We start from the raw sequence: 18,931 nt of genomic DNA, 5'->3' as shown, positions 1-18,931 counted from the left end.
CTTTGTATGTGGTTTTGTTTTTGTGTGTGAATCTAAGTTTTTATTTCTCTTGGGTAGCTTTCTAGGGGAATTGTTAGGTCATATGGCAAGTATGGCTTTCCTGGTGGCTCAGACGGTAAAGAGTCTGCTGCAATGTGGGAGACCTGGGTTCAATCCCTGGGTTGGGAAGACCCCCTGGAGAAGAAAGTGGCAATCCACTCCAATATTCTTGCCTGGAAAATCCCATGGACTGAGGAGCCTGGCAAGCTACAGTCCATGGGGTCTTAAAGAGTCAGACACGACTGAGCAACTCACACACACAGATGGCAAGTGTATGTTTAACTTTATAGCAAACTGTCAAACTATTTTCTAAAGCGTTTTGTATTCCCACCAGTAATGTGGGAGAGTTCCACTAATAATCAGTTCCTCAAATTTAAATTGGCTGTATTGAGTTACTCTAGTAATTTGTTGGTTTGATTGTATACCAGAATATCTTGACAATAACATTTAATTCTGAACATGATATTTTTATAGTTGTAGATCTGTTAGAGATAGTGATTTTGGGGAGTCTCACTTTTCAGTGAATGCAGTCTTCTGTATGGTTTGGAACTATTTTTTCTTGCTAGGATCATGCAGCCCTGATCTTTGTAAAAAAAAAAAAAAAAAAAAAAGGCAAAACAAAAAGCAAAAATCTAGGCCTTAACCCTGGTGTTCATATTGGGGATTAAGGTGCCTTTGGATCAATTCTGTCTGTGTCTTCAGGTTTATAGCACTACTTTGGGTCGGATTCTTTTGGTTTGAACTAGGCAGAAGAAAATCCTTCTCATGGAGAAGTGGTTGTCCTTTCAGCTAGTTTCTGTCACCTGTTGCATGTTTCATTCCACAGTTTTGTAGAAGTCAACTTATTTATGATTTACTGTGGATTATACTAGTTAGGGGCTTCCCTTGTAGCTCAGACAGTAAAGAATCTGCCTACAGTGCAGGAGACCTGGGTTTGATTACTGGATTGGGAACGTCCCCTGGAGAAGGAAATGGTTACCCATTTCAGTATTCTTCCTTGGAGAATTCCATGGACAGAGGAGCCTGGCGGTGTGCAGTCAGACACGAGTAAGCAGCTGACACTAACTATACTGATAAGTCCTTTCTGCAATGAGGGTTGACAATATTAACTTGATAATTGGAATTTTCAAATGCTAATACCCTTGAATAACTGTTTTAAATCTGAGGCCTTTGCCTACATTAAACTGTTGTTTTTAATAACATTTTTATAAATTAGGAAACAAGCACTGTAGTTAAGAAAGAATATAACTTTGTTATGGGAACCATGCATGAAATAGCTGCTGACTTTCCTGAAGTGTTTTCTCATTTATCTGGTATTATTAGAGAACAACCTGTTAGATGAGTTAGAAGTTTGTATTTATACTTAAATATTTTATTAAAATTGTTTTAAATGGTAAACTTTACACAGTAGTACTGTTTTCTCAGTGTTTTCTAAGCACATTCAGATCTTGCTGATGCACGGTTCTCATTCTAAACATCAATTACAAACTGTGCTGTCATGCATAGACGCCAGAATTTATTGAAGCTGTATAAGGTTGCCTTCTTCCTGTTCTCTGTCATGTTTTTATAAGTCACCTCAAATTTTCCAGTTTGATTTCTAGTGTAAACTTGTTAGAATTAAGTTAAAATGGAGTTTAGGGGCTCTTATTAAGTGAACAGAATATGCATTTTGTGACCTCCTTTAGTGAATTTTTTTTTCTTCTAACTCATAGCTATGTCTTGGAGAGCTAAATTGCGGTATCAATGATCTTTGACTTGTGAGGTGTTATTCCACTTGCTTGTAGTATCTCAGAGCCATAAATGGCCTGCCTGTCCTCTGATACCTTTTTCTTCCCTTTATTTGGAAAAGAGATGATCATATAAATTATGAGTAGCCTGGTGGGCTGCAGTCCATGGGATCTCAAAGAGTTGGACACAACTTAGCGACTAAACAACAGCAACAACAGGGTAAATACTCAACAAGTATTTGTTGGATGAGAGTAAGTGCCCCCAAATGGAACATGATTTTTTCATTGATGGCTTGGAGTTTAACATCATTCCTGTGATTGAGATTTGTAGTCAAGTTTATGCTTAGAGATAGTGAGATGACCTGCTCTTAGTATAAATTTAATATGATGTCTACTTGATTTTTGGTTTCCATCGTGCAGGAGATGAGAGTGATTGGATGTATTTATAAGTGCTTAAGGGGCTGGACATTTTCAAATTAAACATTCCCTCCTCTTTCAAACATGGAGACTCACTAGCAATGATAAGGGATGTTACCAATGGGAGTATAAGTTCACCTGTGAAATTCAAGAGGAGGCACATGTCCTCAAAAGACATTTTGAGGGCCTATGGAACGGTCATATCCTAGTTAACTAGAGAACAATTAGATGTGGATAATTAGAAAATTTACTTAATTAGACTGTCAGTAATACTTACATATTTTATGAAAGTTGAGATTTTAATACAATTTCCCATAAAATTGACTTAGTTATAACTGAATATAGTATGTTTTGCTACTCCTTTGCTATTATGTATTATGCAGTAGCTTTCAAATTTAGAAATATTTTTGACTACAGCGCATAGAAAAATATTTACCACAACTTAGAGAAATATATTTTGCATTGTATCCTAGTGATATGTATATATTCATATAAGGAGCCAAAACAAAATCTCATTAAACAAAACTATTCTTACTACATTTGTGCATTCTATTTTCTTTCTTTCTTTGATACTATTTTATTTAAAAAACTGTTGCTTAAGACCCATTTGTTTAAACACCCAGTAATGGGTCATTATCCACAGTTTGGGGAACACTGTTGTCTAATAAAACTGATGATAAATTTTAAAGGCTAGAATTTTCTGGGTCTTAACAGAAATATACAAGGGACATCGCTGAAATCAGGTTTTGAAAATCTAAAGTGTTGTAGATGATAGTTACTAAACATTTCTGAGATAAAATAAGTTTCTGTGGTATGTAATTAGAGAAATTGATTTCCATTTTTGTCATTACAGTTAATGATTTAGCTTTCAAAAATAAGTGTTTAGTCTTTTCTTAGACAACCACAGTTGAGCTCATGCCAGAAACCAGTAACTGGGACACTTGCTGCTAACAGAAGCGTGTGATGTAACGGCTAGCCATCACATCACAAATATCCTTACTCATTTAGATTTTGGAGAAGCTTGGAGACTTGTAGTAGTGTCATTTTTATAGAGACTGCGTTAGGCATTTAAAACACTGAATGGCTCATTTTATGTATGGATTTTAAACTTTAAGATAAAGTAGTGAGAAATCAATGCTATGACAACTAACTTGTGAAAAAATTAATTAAAAATTTCTATTGCATGTGATTTTTTTATTTGCAAAGAATATTGAATCAACACTCAGCATGTGAAAAGATACCTATAGGTACTTTTAATATTTAAAATTACAGGTACATGAAAATTCTATATTGATTACAACCTATTTTGGAAGATAGTTTCAGTTCATTGGCTCAGTTGTGTCCGACGCTTTGCAACCCCATGAACTGCAGCACGTCAGGCCTCCCTGTCCATCACCAACTTCTGGAGTTCACCCAAACTCATGTCCATTGAGTCGGTGATTCCATCCAACCATCGCATCCTCTGTCGTCCCCTTCTCCTCCTACCCTCGATCTTTCCCAGCATCAGGGTCTTTTCAAATGAGTCAGCTCTTCACGTCAGGTGGCCAAAGTTTTGGAGTCTCAGCTTCAGCATCAGTTCTTCCAGTGAACACCCAGGACTGATCTCCTTTAGGATGGACTGGTTGGATCTCCTTGCAGTCCAAGGGAAGATAGGTAGAGTACTAATAATTATTTTAAACAATTTAGAACTGATCATTAATGTTTACTGGAAAGCTTTAGCTAGCTGTATGGCTTTTTATGAAGTAGAACATACTATACTAATATGTTCTCAGATTTCTTTGATTTACCTATTTGCAACTTAAAGGAGGTCAGTTGGCTCTGTAATATCCTAAATTATTGGGCCATGCAGGTTAGAGAATCTGATTTTCTGTTTTCTGTTTTGAAGATTCATCAGTGATCATCAAATTAGAAGTATGCTTGTGACCTACATTTTCATTCATATAATCAGATTATATCTAATGTTTTCTGTATTTAGCAGCTCATTTTTTATCTTTATTAGTGAATGATACGCCATGAAAATTATAATTGTTTATGAAAGAAAAGCAATTGATTATTAATATGTTCTCAAGGATAATTTGAGAATGCATCCCTTAGATAAATTCTGTCTTTTTAGATATTTAAGTAAGTTAGTATGCTGAGAATTATGATACGTTATTTAAAATATTATGTTACCATTTGTGTGCATTCATGTTAACTTATGCACATAAAATGCATGGTTTTTCTTTTTGGTTGTAAAACTTTCAAGGTTTCAGTTAAAAGAAGTAGTATGTCTTATAGAAATTAAAATATCCTTAAGCCATGTGAATCACTACCTTGTGTTACGAGAACTTGTAAACTAGGGATATTTCTATGAAACTGTCTTCTCTCAATAGTTTTTATTTCTATGCTTGCCCAGTTTTAAAGTCTTGAAGCTGTATTTTCCTATTCCTTTCCTTGTAATTTTTGAATTTAAAGCATCTCAGAGAAGCTTTGTGGGCATTTTATAAACTAGTGTAATTTTAATGGACACTCTGAATCTTATCTACTCATATTTCTGGTTTTGCTTGTCTTCCCAAAAGCAGAAAAATTCAGTATGGGTATTGAACTGCATGTTATCCATTTCATGTGTTAGTATTACATCCCAGTTCAATCGCTAAGTTATGTCCAACTCTTTGCGATTCCATGAACTGCAGCACGCCAGGCCTCCCTGTCCATCACCAACTCCTGGAGTTCACTCAAACTCACATCCATCGAGTCCGTGATGCCATCCAGCCATCTCATCCTCTGTCATCCCCTTCTCCTCCTGCCCCCAATCCCTCCCAGCATCAGGGTCTTTTCCAATGAGTCAACTCTTTGCATGAGGTGGCCAAAGTATTGGAGTTTCAGCTTCAGCATCAGTTCTTCCAATGAACACCCAGGACTGATCTCCTTTAGGATGGACTGGTTGGATCTCCTTGCAGACCAAGGGACTCTCAAGAGTCCTTTCCAACACCACAGTTCAAAAGCATCAATTCTTCGGCGCTCAGCTTTCTTCACAGTCCAACTCTCACATCCATACATGACCACTGGAAAAACCATAGCCTTGACTAGACGGACCTTTGTTGGCAAAGTAATGTCTCTGCTTTTTAATATGCTGTCTAGGTTGGTCATAACTTTCTTTCCAAGGAGTAAGCATCTTTTAATTTCGTGGCTGCGATCACCATCTGTAGTGATTTTCAGTTCAGATCAGTCGCTCAGTCATGTCCGACTCTGCGACCCCATGAATCGCAGCATGCCAGGCCTCCCTGCCCATCACCAGCTCCCGGAGTTCACCCAGACTCACATCCATCGAGTCAGTGCTGCCATCCAACCATCTCATCCTCTGTCGTCCTCTTCTCCTCCTGCCCCCAATCCCTCCCAGCATCAGAGTCTTTTCCAATGAGTCAACTCTTTGCATGAGGTGGCCAAAGTACTGGAGTTTCAGCTTTAGCATCATTCCTTCCAAAGAAATCCCAGGACTGATCTCCTTCAGAATGGACTGGTTGCATTTCCTTGCAGTCCAAGGGACTCTCAAGAGTCTTCTCCAACACCACAGTTCAAAAGCATCAATTCTTCGGTGCTCAGCCTTCTTCACAGTCCAACTCTCACATCCATCCATCACAGCCTTGACTAGACGAACCTTTGTTGGCAAAGTAATGTCTCTGCTTTTGAATATGCTATCTAGGTTGGTCATAACTGTCCTTCCAAGGAGTAAGCGTCTTTTCATTTCATGGCTGCAGTCACCATCTGCAGTGATTTTGGAGCCCCCAAAAATAAAGTCTGACACTGTTTCCACTGTTTCCCCATCTATTTCCCATGAAGTGGTGGGACCGGATGCCATGATCTTTGTTTTCTGAATGTTGAGCTTGAAGCCAACTTTTTCAGTCTCCACTTTCACTTTCATCAAGAGGCTTTTTAGTTCCTCTTCACTTTCTGCCATAAGGGTGGTGTCATCTGCATATCTGAGGTTATGCTTTACTGGTAAATTCCACTAAATATTTCAGGAAATAACATCAGTTTTACTCTAACTCTTCACCAAAAAGTTGAAGAGGAGGGAGCACTTTCAGACTTGCTTCTTGAGTCCAGCATTATTATCCTGATACCATAGTCAAGTAAGGGCATTTCAAGAAGAGGTCACAGGCCAATATCTCTGGTGAATATAGATGCAAAAGTTCTCAGTAAAGTATAAACTCAGTGAATTTAACAGAACACCTGTAAGATTATATTAATATACCATGATCAAGTGGGATCTATCCCTGGATGCAAAGATGATTCAGCATACACAAATCAATACATGTGATACATGACATTAACATAATGAAGGATAAACATGGTCTGATCATCCTAATAGGTGTATAAACAGCATCTGACAAAACTCAGGTTCCTGTATGATAAAACTCTCAACAAATTAGAGAGGGAATGTATCTCAATAAAGGTCACATGTGACAAGCCTACAGCTAACATCTTACTTAATGGTGCAAGAATGAAAGCTTTTCCTCTGTGATCAGGATGCCCACTCTCATGCTTCTATTCAGCATAATTCAGGGGATCCTAGCCAGTGCAGTTTGGCAAGAAAAAGAAATGTACCCAAGTTGGAAAAGAAAAAGTAAAATTGTATTGTTTTCAAATGCATTATCTTTTATCTACCGAGTGATGAAATTTTAGCTCACATACTCCCTTATCCCCTTTTTTCTTTAAATGTTTGGGTAGTTATTATATTTACTTCATCTTTTGCTCACCTTTGACACTTTTGTTCTTACATTTCTGTCTTTTTGTTCTAGCAAATTTTACATTATCTCTTTAATCTGTGCTTACAAAGATGCAAGTGTTCATATCCCTGTCCTCCCCTCTACTACTTATACTCCGCCTTAACAGCTGAGTGTCTGTCAATTGCAGTGTTACTTTAACCCTGGAAAAATTTACATTTTCATCAATAACATCTTATTTGGGGGGAATAAAATTGATTCTAAAAGCTGAAAATCAATTAACCTTGCTTACACTCTTAGAACTTACAGTGGAATGCCTGTGTTAGTTTTTCTTTGTTTTTCTTTGCCGCATCTGCGGCATGTGGGATCGTCTTCCCCAAACAGCCACTGAAGCTGTGTCTGCTGCAGTGGAAGCACGGATTCCTAACCACTGGACCACCAGGGAATTCTCTAGTTTTCTTCCTTGATGAGCCCCCAGGGCCCTTTTTGCTGTAGCTCAGGAAAAATTTGTTTTTCTTCATTTCCTCTGTCCTTAATGCTAATTTATCTTATTAGTTGGAAGTCAAAGGTATTGAATTGCTTCTTTCTGTCTCTGTTCCTTTATTTTTTGTTTCTTTTTCTTTTTCTTTCACACAATAGGATTGTTTTCCTACTTTGGTTATTCCATATAATATGGCATTATTTTCTTAACTCAGTGTTTATTATTGTCCTTCTCAAAAGTCACTGAGGATCTTTTTTTTTTTTTTTTTTTTTAATGATTTCCTTTTTCTGAAAGGTGTACCTCCCTATATTTTTAAAAATTTGCTTTTTGGGGGGCATTTTTCTATCCTGTTGTTACTTTTCTTCATGAATTAGTGATTCTGTCAGTTCATATTTGTGAAGGAGTGATTAGGTTACTATTTCTGGGCAGATGGCTTGGGTTTTCTTTGCCATTCTGTTTGCTCTGCTGTCTTTTTCTGTATCAGCCTCTTGAATCTGTCTACACAGATGGGGCTTATTGACCAGCGTGTTTCACATAGGGTAGGCACTCAGGGAACCATAGCCAGTATCATACTTAAAGAGGAAAACAATGAACTCTTAATCAAGACTAGGAAAAAACACAAGGAAGTTTGTTCTCAGATCTTCCATTCTACATTGTCCTTAAGAACTAGTCTTTTTGGCAGGGGTTTCTTTAAAATGCCACCTTGGCTCAAATTAGGATCTGACAACATTGAGGTGCTGTAGAGACAGTACAGGCTGGAAGGAAGGGACAGACTGTACCTGCCGATCCAGACAGAAAGGCAGACACATTTTAGACTTTGGGAGGCCAGAGAATTAGTGGAAACACCATCAGAGTTTAAGTGGGTAAGAATGTGAACTCAGGAATCTGACTCCTTGATCATGTTCTCACTATACCATTTATTAACTTGATGATGCTGGTCAAGTTGTACAATTGCTCTATGTTTTAGTTTTCTTTATTGGTAAAAATAGGGATTGAAATAGTATAATTGTGGGAACTGATGAGCTGATGTATTTAAAATATGTAGCAAATTAAGTGCTTAGCAAATGGCAACTGGAGAGATTTTATGTAAAATCCAGGTTTTTGGATTTTTCTTGAAAAATTTGGACATCTGATGGTCCTGAATGGTGGCAGTTGTTTACAGCTGAGGGGTAGCCACCTCTTTTAATTGGAGTATTTGCTTTCCAGATTGCTGTAGCCCCCAGTACTACTTACTATCTCACATTCTATTTGATTCACTCTCTTTATGGTACCTCTGTGGCCATTTGGATTTGTGACTTCTGATGTACCAGTTATTAACTGTAGCTAAAAGGATATCTTTAATTTTCAAAATGATTTTTCTTTGGTGTAGAACGAATCAGCACCAAAGGCACAAACATAGACTGGATTAGAAGGGTAATTCAGGCAAGGGAATGCTGTCACATAGAGGAAATTCTTGGCAGTGCTTGTAGCATACTGGTTGGTGGGGTTCAGCAAGTACATCAGGTGAATGGAGACACTGATGCTGGGGGTTGTAGTGATATGTAACTGGGAATGCTCTAGGTAGGAATCATACCACCAAAACCTGAAAATCTTTAGAGATAGAAAAAAACTCATTTCTTAATCTGTAGTAGCTATTGACTGTCCTAGGTGCCTGACAGTATGCTAGGTTCAGAGATCACCAGGTTACATATAATGAGTCCTTGTCATCAAATACAGCAGACAATTATAATAATGTGTATAATGTAAGAATAGCCTCAGAAGTCTCTTAATCTGATCCTCCTATTTTATAATTATTAAAATAAGCTTAGACAGATTAGGCCTTGCCTAAGGCTTTTCAACTAGTTGAGACTCTAAGACGACTTTTTTTTTTTTTTTTTAATACAATGCTCTTTCTAGTACATAGCCAGGCAGGCAACATCAAAGAAGCTTGGAAGCACCTAGTAGGGATTCCTGGAGAAGGCAATGACATCCCACTCCAGTACTCTTGCCTGGAAAATCCCATGGATGGAGGAGCCTGGTGGGCTGCAGTCCATGGGGTTGTTAAGAGTCGGACACGACTGAGTGACTTCACTTTCACTTTTCACTTTCATGCATTGGAGAAGGAAATGGCAACCCACTCCAGTGTTCTTGCCTGGAGAATCCCAGGGATGGGGGAGCCTGGTGGGCTGCCATCTCTGGGGTCGCACAGAGTCAGACACGACTGAAGCGACTTGCAGCAGCAGCAGTAGGGATTCCAAGACCTGGGAGAACTGATATATTGGAGCATGGTACAAAGATTGGGACTTGGGTGTGAAAGACAGTTACGTTGCCGCATTTAAGACTTATTCTTCAAAGATTGGAGCTAGAGATTCTTCTTAGGGGTGTGAAGAAGTGGCCATTTTGGAGAAGCCTGTGTGGCAAGGAACTGTTGGTAGCTGCTGGGAACTGTCGACACCATTTAGGACCCGAGGGTGGCCTCTGAGAGCCAGCAAGAAGCTGACACCATCAGTTACACACTGCAAGGGTGTGAGTTCTGTCCACAATCTGAAGGAACTTGGAAGAAGATTCTTTCCCATTTTCACCTCCAGATAAGAATGTCATCTAGCTGATCTTTTGATGAAGTCTGTGAAACCCTGAGCAAATGCCTCAGCTGAGTCGTGCCCCGAGTTCTGATCCACAGAAACTCTGGACTAATAAATGTATTGCTATAAGCTGCTAAGTTTTTGGTAGTTTGTTCCACAGTAACAGAAAACTAGTACTTTTGGTCATGTCCAAGTATATTATATTCTTTAGTGTCATTACATAATAAACACAGCACTTCGCCATCTGATTTGAAATACATAATCCACACTCCACTATGCCTTAGAAGCATGAAAATCACTGCAGCTTGTGGTTTTCTGGCAGCACTGTGAAATGATAAGAGTGCCCCACACGGTCTCACAACTGTTGTCTTGTAGCATGAAGCAGCTTTAACAATGCATAAGTGACTTAGCATGGATGATTATTAATGAAAGTTTGTTTATGAACACCAGCGTTTGAATTTCATATAATTTTCATGTGTCACAAAATACTGTTTTTTCTCCAAACATGTAAATATGTAAAGACCATTCTTAGTCTGTAGACTGTGTATAGTGGACAAGAGACTGGATTTAGCCTGCAGGCTGGAGTTTGCTGACCATGACTATAGACAGACTTGCCTATACTAACACTGTTTGATAGGTGCAACAATAGGGAAAGTAGTAGCACTCTTTAGGATCCTTAATAAAAAAATATTTAATCAAAAATTCTATTTGTTAACTATATTAAAAGACTAAAAAAAATCTAGTAAGATAGGTTTGTGAGCAGTTTCTTGAATGTGGTGAAAGGATGGAGTAAAATAGGAAACAGCATCATTTCTCACTAACCACTAAATTGTATACTTTGATTATTCCTTTTTTCCCACTCATAAATGATATAAGTGGCCGGTTTCCATTGATTCTTACCATATATTAATAGGAATAAGTTCAGTTTTGGCAAGAGTTATTTTGGGGTGTTAATACTTGTTCCATTTTCAAGTACAGTTTTAAGCTATTCAATCACTTCTTCCTGTCTCTTGAAATTTCTTCTGGGGAAGGAATTTGGGGCCGTCTCTTGACTTTTCCTCCTGCCTCCTCAGCCATTCATTAAGCTGGCCCTTGATCCTCCAGGGTCCATGGGAGTGGAGGGTTATGAAAGGGAAAAGGCAAAAGTTTTTCAGTGGATGATATGCTTTCAAATGCTGTTTCTTTTGGAAGGAAGTTTTAGTTCATCAGAGGCTGTACCCTGACCTATTCTGTAAAAGAAACAAACAGACCTGCAAGTATTGCTACACATAAACATATCCATGCACAGGCATTACAAAAAAGAGTTGGATCATATAAAACAAACTGAAAGTAATGTTTACATCTGAGGAGAGCAAGTGGGATGAAGGACAAGACGTATGGGCATCCCAAGGATATTTTTACTTTGTATTTGAATTCTTAAAACATGTAGAATGTATTTTGGATATTTGGTAAATGAAAAGGTATATATTGAAAATAGCATGAAAAATTGCAAATGGGAAGGAAATTACTTTCTTCTAAATAGAAAAAAATGTAGAAGGGCCTTTTTTTTTTGGTTGCTGTTGTTGGTTACACTTTGTGGCATGTGGGATCTTAGTTCCCCAATAACCATTGGACTGCTAGGAAAGTCCCCTGAAAGAGCTGTTTTAAAGAAAACCTTCTAAAATACTTACATGTTCATTAACCTTAAAAAGCTGTAGTGTTTTCACATGAGTTTTGGGATAAAGTTATATAGAGAAAACATATGAACTTTGAGATGTAGCATTATTTTTGGAGTGGGTTATTTCTAAAAATCATGTTTTGAAGTATTATCTACATATAATACAACACATAGATTTTTAGTTTGATGAATTTTTATACATGTATGCACTTGTATAATCCCCTCCCAAGCACAGTAGAGAATATTCCTTTCTCTGGTAAAGTTCCCTTATGCCACTTTCCAAGCTTTCAACCACTCTTGGCAACAACTGATCTGCTTTCTATCACCACAACTTATTTTTGCTGATTCTAGAACTTCATTTGACGAGAATTGTATGATACGTACTCATTTGTGCCTGACTTACCTCAATCTCTTATCTGAGAGATTCATCCATGTGGTTACGTGTATCAACAGTTCTTTCCTTTTTATTTGCTGAGTAATATTCCACTGAATGAATATATCAGTTTGTATACCTGTTCTCCTGTTAGTAGATATTAGGATTGTTTTCAGTTTTGGCTGTTACTGATTTAGGCTGCTATAAATACATGTGTACAAGTCTTTCTCTAAATATATGTTTTAATTTCTCTTGAGTAACTACCTAAGAGTGGTATTGTTAGGACATCAGATAGGTGTATATTTTACTTAGAATAAACTATCAAACTTCCTTAGAATCAAAGTTGTACTATTTTATATTCCCATTAGGAATTGAGAGTTCTAATTGTTCCTCATTCTTTCCTGGACTTTTCTTTCTTGGGAGGTTTTTGATTACTGATTGTGTATCTTTACTATTGTTCTATTGAGGTTTTTCTTTTTTTCCCTAATGATTCCCACAGTAATCACGGTGAGGCAAGACCAGAGTGGGCCTCCCAGGAAGCTGGAGGTCCACCTTGGACTCTCATTTTCCCGCTGGGGAAACCATAGGCTTGAGGGCTCTGTGGGTGTGATGCTGTGCCGGCCTTGGGGGAGGCCTAATGTGGTCGGAGTGTAGCCACTCCTCTTGCCCTTCTCTGTCTCTCTGGTTCAGGAGGGTGCTTTGGCCTTAGCCCTGGGTTCTGGGGAGTTGTTTCAGTGGTGTCTTGTCTATGGATAGTTGCTAGCTGGTCTTCTTGTGAGGGGGAGACTGAAGTTGGGAATGACCTATGTTGCTCTCTTGATGGTGTCTCCCTATAAGGTTTTCTGCACACACAATTATAATGTCTCTGAATAACAGTGGTTTAGCCTTTTTCTCTTCACTTTTAATGCCTTTTGCATCTTTCTTAGCTTATTGTACAGGCTAGTTCTTCTGTACAATGTGTTGAATGGAAGATCTGAGAGCAAACATTCTTTTGTTTTCTCTTAGCCTTGATTAAGAGTTCAGTGTTTTACCATATAAGTATGATGTTGGCTATCTTTTTTTTTTTTTTTAAGGAAAAACCCTTTTATTAGGTTGACGTTTGATTCTCTTTCTGGATTACTGAGAGGTTTTAAACATTAACGGGTTGAATTTTGTCAAATGCATTTTATTGTCTGTTGAGATACTTTCTTTTTTTTCCTGTTAATTTGTTGAATTTATTTCAAATATTAAATCTTAACATTTCTAATATTAGAAATACAAGATCAGAGAGTATACTTTAATGTTGTAGTTACTTGAGACAAATAATGATAGCATATGATCTTTCTTGATGAACATTTTTTGAAAGGAAATATTATTCTTCAGTTTTAGGATATTGTATTTTATAAATGTCAGTTCAGGGTAGTTGATGATATTTAGGTCTACTGTTTCAATATGCATACTGTTATTTTTGTCTTCTACTTAAACAACAGTGAAACAACAGTGTTAACATTTCAACTATGATTGTCTTTTTCAAACAGTTATTTCAAACTAATCCTTGTTTTTTAAAGTCTTTCCCTTATTTTGCTCATTTATATGTCATTTTAATGATTTTTCAAATTTCTGTTGAGTTATTTCTGTTATTATGAAATGGATCTCTGTATCTTTGGAGATTCTCCGTTGTTTCGATGTTTACTTTGTATGATAATGTTATAGCCTCTAAGGCTTATTATACTTGATGTTTGCATTGTCGTTGTTCAGTCGTGACTGTTTGCGACCCCTGGACTGCAGCACACCAGGCTTCCCTATCCTTCACTGTCTCCCGGAGCTAGCTCAAACTAGTCCATTGAGTCGATGATGCCATCCAACCATCTCGTCCTCTGTCGTCCCCTTCTCCTCCTGCCTTCAGTCTTTCCCAGCATCAAGGTCTTTTCTAATGAGTCAGCTCTTCGCATCAGGTAGTCAAAAGTATTGGCACTTCAGCTTCAGCATCAGTCCTTCCAATGAATATTCAGAATTGATTTCCTTTAGGATTGATTGGTTTGATCTCTTTGCAGACCAAGGGACTCTCAAGAGTCTTCTCCAACACCACAGTTCAAAAGCATCAATTCTTCAGCACGAAGCCTTCTTTATGGTCCAATTTGCACATTCATACACGACTACTGGAAAAACTACAGCTTTGACTATATGGACCTTAGTTGGCAAAGTAACATCTCTGCTTTTTAATATTGCTGTCTAGGTTGGTCATAGCTTTTCTTCCAAGGAGCAAGTGTCTTTTAATTTCATGGCTGCAGTCACCATCTGCAGTGATTTGGAGTCCAAGAAGGTCAAGTCTGTCACTGTATCCATTGTTTTCCCATCTATTTGCCATGAAGTAATGGTACAGGATGCCATGATCTTAGTTTTTTGAATGTTGAATTTTAAGCTAGCTTTTTCACTCTTCTCTTTCACCTTCATCAAGAGGCTCTTTAGTTCTTGTTTGCTTTCTGCCATAAGGGTGGTGTCATCTGCAAATCTGAGGATGTTTGTATAGTATATCTTTCTGTTATTTCATTTTTAGTTTGTCTGCATCTTTGTATATAAAGTTGTTTCTTAGAGACAATGTATAGTTGGATCTTGGTTTTTTTCTTTTTTAAAGTCTTTTTGCTTTTTATAGGGAGAATATGGTCCATTTTCATTATATGTGTGTTTTTAAGTCTATTCTCTTGGTGTTTTCCTTTTTGTCTCATATCTCTTTTATTTCTCTTGTTTTAATCAAATGTTTATCATCCTACTTTATTTCTTATATTAACTTTTTAGCTGTTTCTACTGCAGTTAATTTTTAGTGTTTGGTCTGGGTATTACAATATGCATTTTTAATTTGTCATGGGCTGCTTAAAATTAATATTGAACCACTCATTCTTAACAAATACAAGAATATTAAAAAATAATGTAGTTCCATTTACTGTCTGCCCTGCCATTTAAAATTAATATTTAACTACTTCATTCTTAACAAATATAAGAATCTTAATATAATTCCATTTGCTTGCTGCCCCTTCCATTTCTGTTATCATATATTTATTCTACTTTCCTGTATCTTATAAATGATACTAAGAAATTGTTTGTGCTTTAACAAGTAATTTATCTTTTGAGGAAATGAATACCCATGCATTTCCCATTTCTAGGGTTCCTCATTTCTTCTTAAAGTTTCACATTTCTGTCTGGTATCATGTGATTTAATTAAGCATAATGGATTATTTAAAAAGTATTTCTTGTGGAAGTGTGCTGGTGACTATTCTTAGCTTCCTTCATCCGAAAATGACTTTCTTTCATTTTCAGTTTTAAAGACTAATTTTATTGGGTGTCATGTTCTTGGTTGAGAGTTCTTTTCCTCCTTCCATTGCTTTGAACATGTTCTCCCGTTTTCTTTTCGGTCTCCATTATTTCTGATGATGAAGTTCACCTGTGTGTTGTGGAGTTTTCCTCTGTCTGCTTTCAGGACTTTCCTTTAATTTTGGGGTTTTTGCACTTTGATGTACCTAGGTTTAATTTTCTTTGTATTGATTCTTTATGGAGTTGCTGAGTTTCCCCATTTTGTAGGTTAATGTTTTTCAGTGAATTTGGGAAATTTTCCACCATTATTTCTTCAAATATTTTTTCTGCTCCATTCTCTTGCTTTAATGTAGTAGAACTTTAATAGCTACTTAGCAGTTTTGAAGTCCTGTCTTCTAATTTCAGTGTCAGGGTCATCTTGGCGTCTGTTTCCTTTGGTAGCTTTATTTCTGACTGCATGTCACATTTACTGATTTTTCTTGTCTGGTAATTTCTAACTGTATGCTGGACATTATGAATTCAGCGTTGTTGCAAGTCTGTTTTTGTTTTCCCTTCTGTCTTTTTAATTATGTCAAGTTTCATTCTGGAATGCAGCTAGTGTAGTTGGAGATATTCTTAATCCTCTCTAGGCTTGGTTTTAGCTTTAGTTGGGTTATTCTAAATAGTCCTTACTTTACAGTATGATCCTTACTGTTAAGACTTGGTCTTTCTGGTATCTCAACTGAATTCTGGGATATTAATGAGGTTCCTCCACCATGATTAGGTAGGAACTTTAAGATATCCTGGTACTCTACAGCCTTTGGTATCTCCATTCTTTATTTAACCCCAGAGTAGTTTGTCTGCTAGCCTTGTTTCAGCCCTGTCACCTCCTACCCCCAAAACTGGACAGCTCCCTCACCTTCAGTACTGCCTGCAAATTCCACTAGCTTCAACACCCCAAACTCTGAGCTGTGATCATTGGGCACTGCCTGAAACACCCCAAACTCTGATTTGTGATCACTGGGCACTGCCTGAGTCTCCACTTCCCTGTGCTGTAGTCAGAAAACTGTCCCAAACTGGAGATCTTGAGTGAAGGTGGAATTCACCTTCTGTGTTTCTGTTTTCTCAGAAATTGCAGTTTATTCTACCTGTTATTCAATGCCTGAAAATATTTGTCCATTTTCATAATTATTTACAGCAAGGGGGGAAGTTCAGTATTAGTTACCCTATCGTAGAAAGTAAACAGTATATGTAAAACTCATTAAGTTTTACTTATACCAAACGGATGCTTATATTTCATCTGCAATATTAAGATCATGGCAGATGTAATAAGAAACTTTATAAATAGATTGGGTGTTAGGAATAATTGCATATTTGGTGGGTTGCTAAAATTAATCAGAAATGTACTATTTGTTATGATTGCTCCATTCCCTGTGTAGTTACAAGTAATAAATATTTGAATAAATGAAGATCAAATAAGAATGTATACTTGAAAAGCCCTTGAAAATTATTAAATGTATGAACATGTGAAAGATATTAAACTCTTTTACTAATTTGCAAACTGTATTCTCTTTTCTTGCTTTTAAATTGATATTCCTGTATTGACTTACTGGAATTCTTTGAATTTTTTTTTTTTTTTATTGGAATGATACTAAGCTGGAAGGTCTAAGCTGGTGAATGTATATTGGCTTATGAAATACTCAATACATTTTTGTTATTTTTATTTATTCTTTAAAAAGTAAGCAAAATCACTGATTTCGTTTGGTTTTGTTTTTTGTGATCACTTTGGTATTAAAGTATAGGAATAAAGGGGAATGATTAAGAGTCTGCTGAGGTTTTATTTCAGTGGGCATTAACTAATAAGTCCATTGCCTGAACTTTTGTTACGTTATTAATTTCCGAAACATGGTTTTTAATTCTCTGTAAGTTGACTAATTTTCTTTTCTTAATATTCTAGCTCTCTGTCAATATCAGCTCACATCATTGAAAAATAATTCTGAAGACATGTTTTGCTGAAAAGACAGCTGAGAAAAATTTTACGAATGGGATGAACACGCGCCAGTTCATTGACTACCTACTGCAATTTGAATGTTAACATCACCCACCTGGTACAGTTACCTAGTGATGTACCAGTTCTCACGATACCCTATTTCAGTGTGCTTGTCTTGATTAAAGAATTCAAAGTGGAGTACCGCAAACTTGATATGGAAAATAAAAAGAAAGACAAGGACAAATCAGATGATAGAATGGCACGACCTAGTGGTCGGCTGGGACATAACACTCGAGGAACTGGTTCTTCATCCTCTGGAGTTTTAATGGTTGGACCTAACTTTAGAGTTGGAAAAAAAATTGGATGTGGGAATTTTGGAGAACTACGATTAGGTAAGACTATTTTGTTTATTCCATAATAATGGGAGCATTTTTTTTAAATGAAGGGTACTTTTTAATGAAATGATTTAGTTAGTTACTTGTTTCATTGTTGTGGTAATTTTAAACAACACAGATACTAAGAATTTCTATGTACTTGTATTTTCATTTGTGGGTCATTACTTAGTATAACAGTGTCTGTTTTCTTGAGATTAGCCATCCAGATTAAGAGAAAAAAGAAAGTAAATGAAAAAGCCCTAGCAGGCTGAAAGAGATACCAGGGGAGTCTTTGCAGTGTACTCTTTAGGAATGATATTTAGGCTACCTTTTCTGCTTAGAAAACATTTAGTAACTGTATGGCTTAAAGTTAAAGTAATATCCTCAAACTACATCAGAAATCAGTGCAGTTTGCAGTGTTATAATTTATTCCCCTCTTCCCCCATGTATGTCCAGAGCGGTTTAGAAATCTATATTCTTAACAAGGGACACAAAGTACTGATTCAGTTTATTCTTATAATCAGGTAAGTTTGGGAAACATTGGTCTACTTTAACCTCCTAACTCTACGTTTAAGACATTTGAAACTCAGGGAAGGTTTCTTGACAAATGTAACCCATCAATTTAATGATGGCCTCACGATCCAAATCTATCTTTTTAACTCTCCTAGTGCAGTGAAAATGTGGCTGTCTTCATTGAAGAGAAACAGGGAGGAGGACCGCACGGTTTTATGGGAGTCAGTGTTGAGGTTCCTCGAGGGCTGGCTGGTCAGTGCACCAGCATGAGTGTACACTTCTTAAATAAAAAGAAAAAACTTAGCTTCGCAATTTTCATTAGATTCAACCTTGGTGTTATAAAAATATATGCAATTGTATGTTCATCTACTCAGCTACTTCTCTTTATCATCTTGTAAAACACTTTGAAAGAAAGTGAAGTTTTAGTCTCAAAGAGTATCAGACTCTTTGAGACCCCCATGGACTGTAGCCCACCAGGCTCCTCTGCCCGTGGAGTTCTCTAGGCAAGAATACTAGAGTGGGTTGCCATTCACTTCTCCATGGAATCTTTCTAATCCAGGGATCAAATCCAGGTCTCTTGCATTGCAGGCAGATTCTTTACCATCTGGGCCAAAAACATTCTAATTTTTAGTTACTCCTTCATTTCATTATTGTTTTATGTAGTTAGTGTACATTAAATCTTTGAATGAAGCAATCCAATAAAAGGTAATCACATATTTTAAAATACATATGATGTGTCTGATAGACTCTTCTGCATTTTAGTAGGGACTCAAATATTTGAAAGGGTGAATGTTTTGTATTTTATTTTTTAAAAGATATTGTAATGATA

General features: G+C 36.9%; 1 protein-coding gene across 13 annotated transcripts in view; it reads left to right on the top strand.

Moving 5' to 3' along the window:
• The window catches only part of CSNK1G3 (casein kinase 1 gamma 3), a 410,789-nt gene that overhangs the window by 308,033 nt on the left and 83,825 nt on the right, over positions 1-18,931 (top strand). For all 13 annotated transcript variants that reach the window (XM_055549423.1, XM_055549468.1, XM_055549458.1 and 10 more), the window contains one exon: positions 17,183-17,607. In XM_055549423.1, coding sequence (XP_055405398.1) covers positions 17,430-17,607 — 178 coding nt within the window. In that variant the 5' untranslated portion in view covers positions 17,183-17,429. The remainder of the gene's footprint in view (positions 1-17,182; positions 17,608-18,931) is intronic.

Source organism: Bubalus kerabau, chromosome 1 (genome assembly GCF_029407905.1).
Source record: "Bubalus kerabau isolate K-KA32 ecotype Philippines breed swamp buffalo chromosome 1, PCC_UOA_SB_1v2, whole genome shotgun sequence".
NCBI lineage: Eukaryota > Metazoa > Chordata > Mammalia > Artiodactyla > Bovidae > Bubalus > Bubalus kerabau.
Note: the sequence above shows the minus strand (reverse complement) of the source record. Positions and strands in the feature narration are given on the sequence as shown.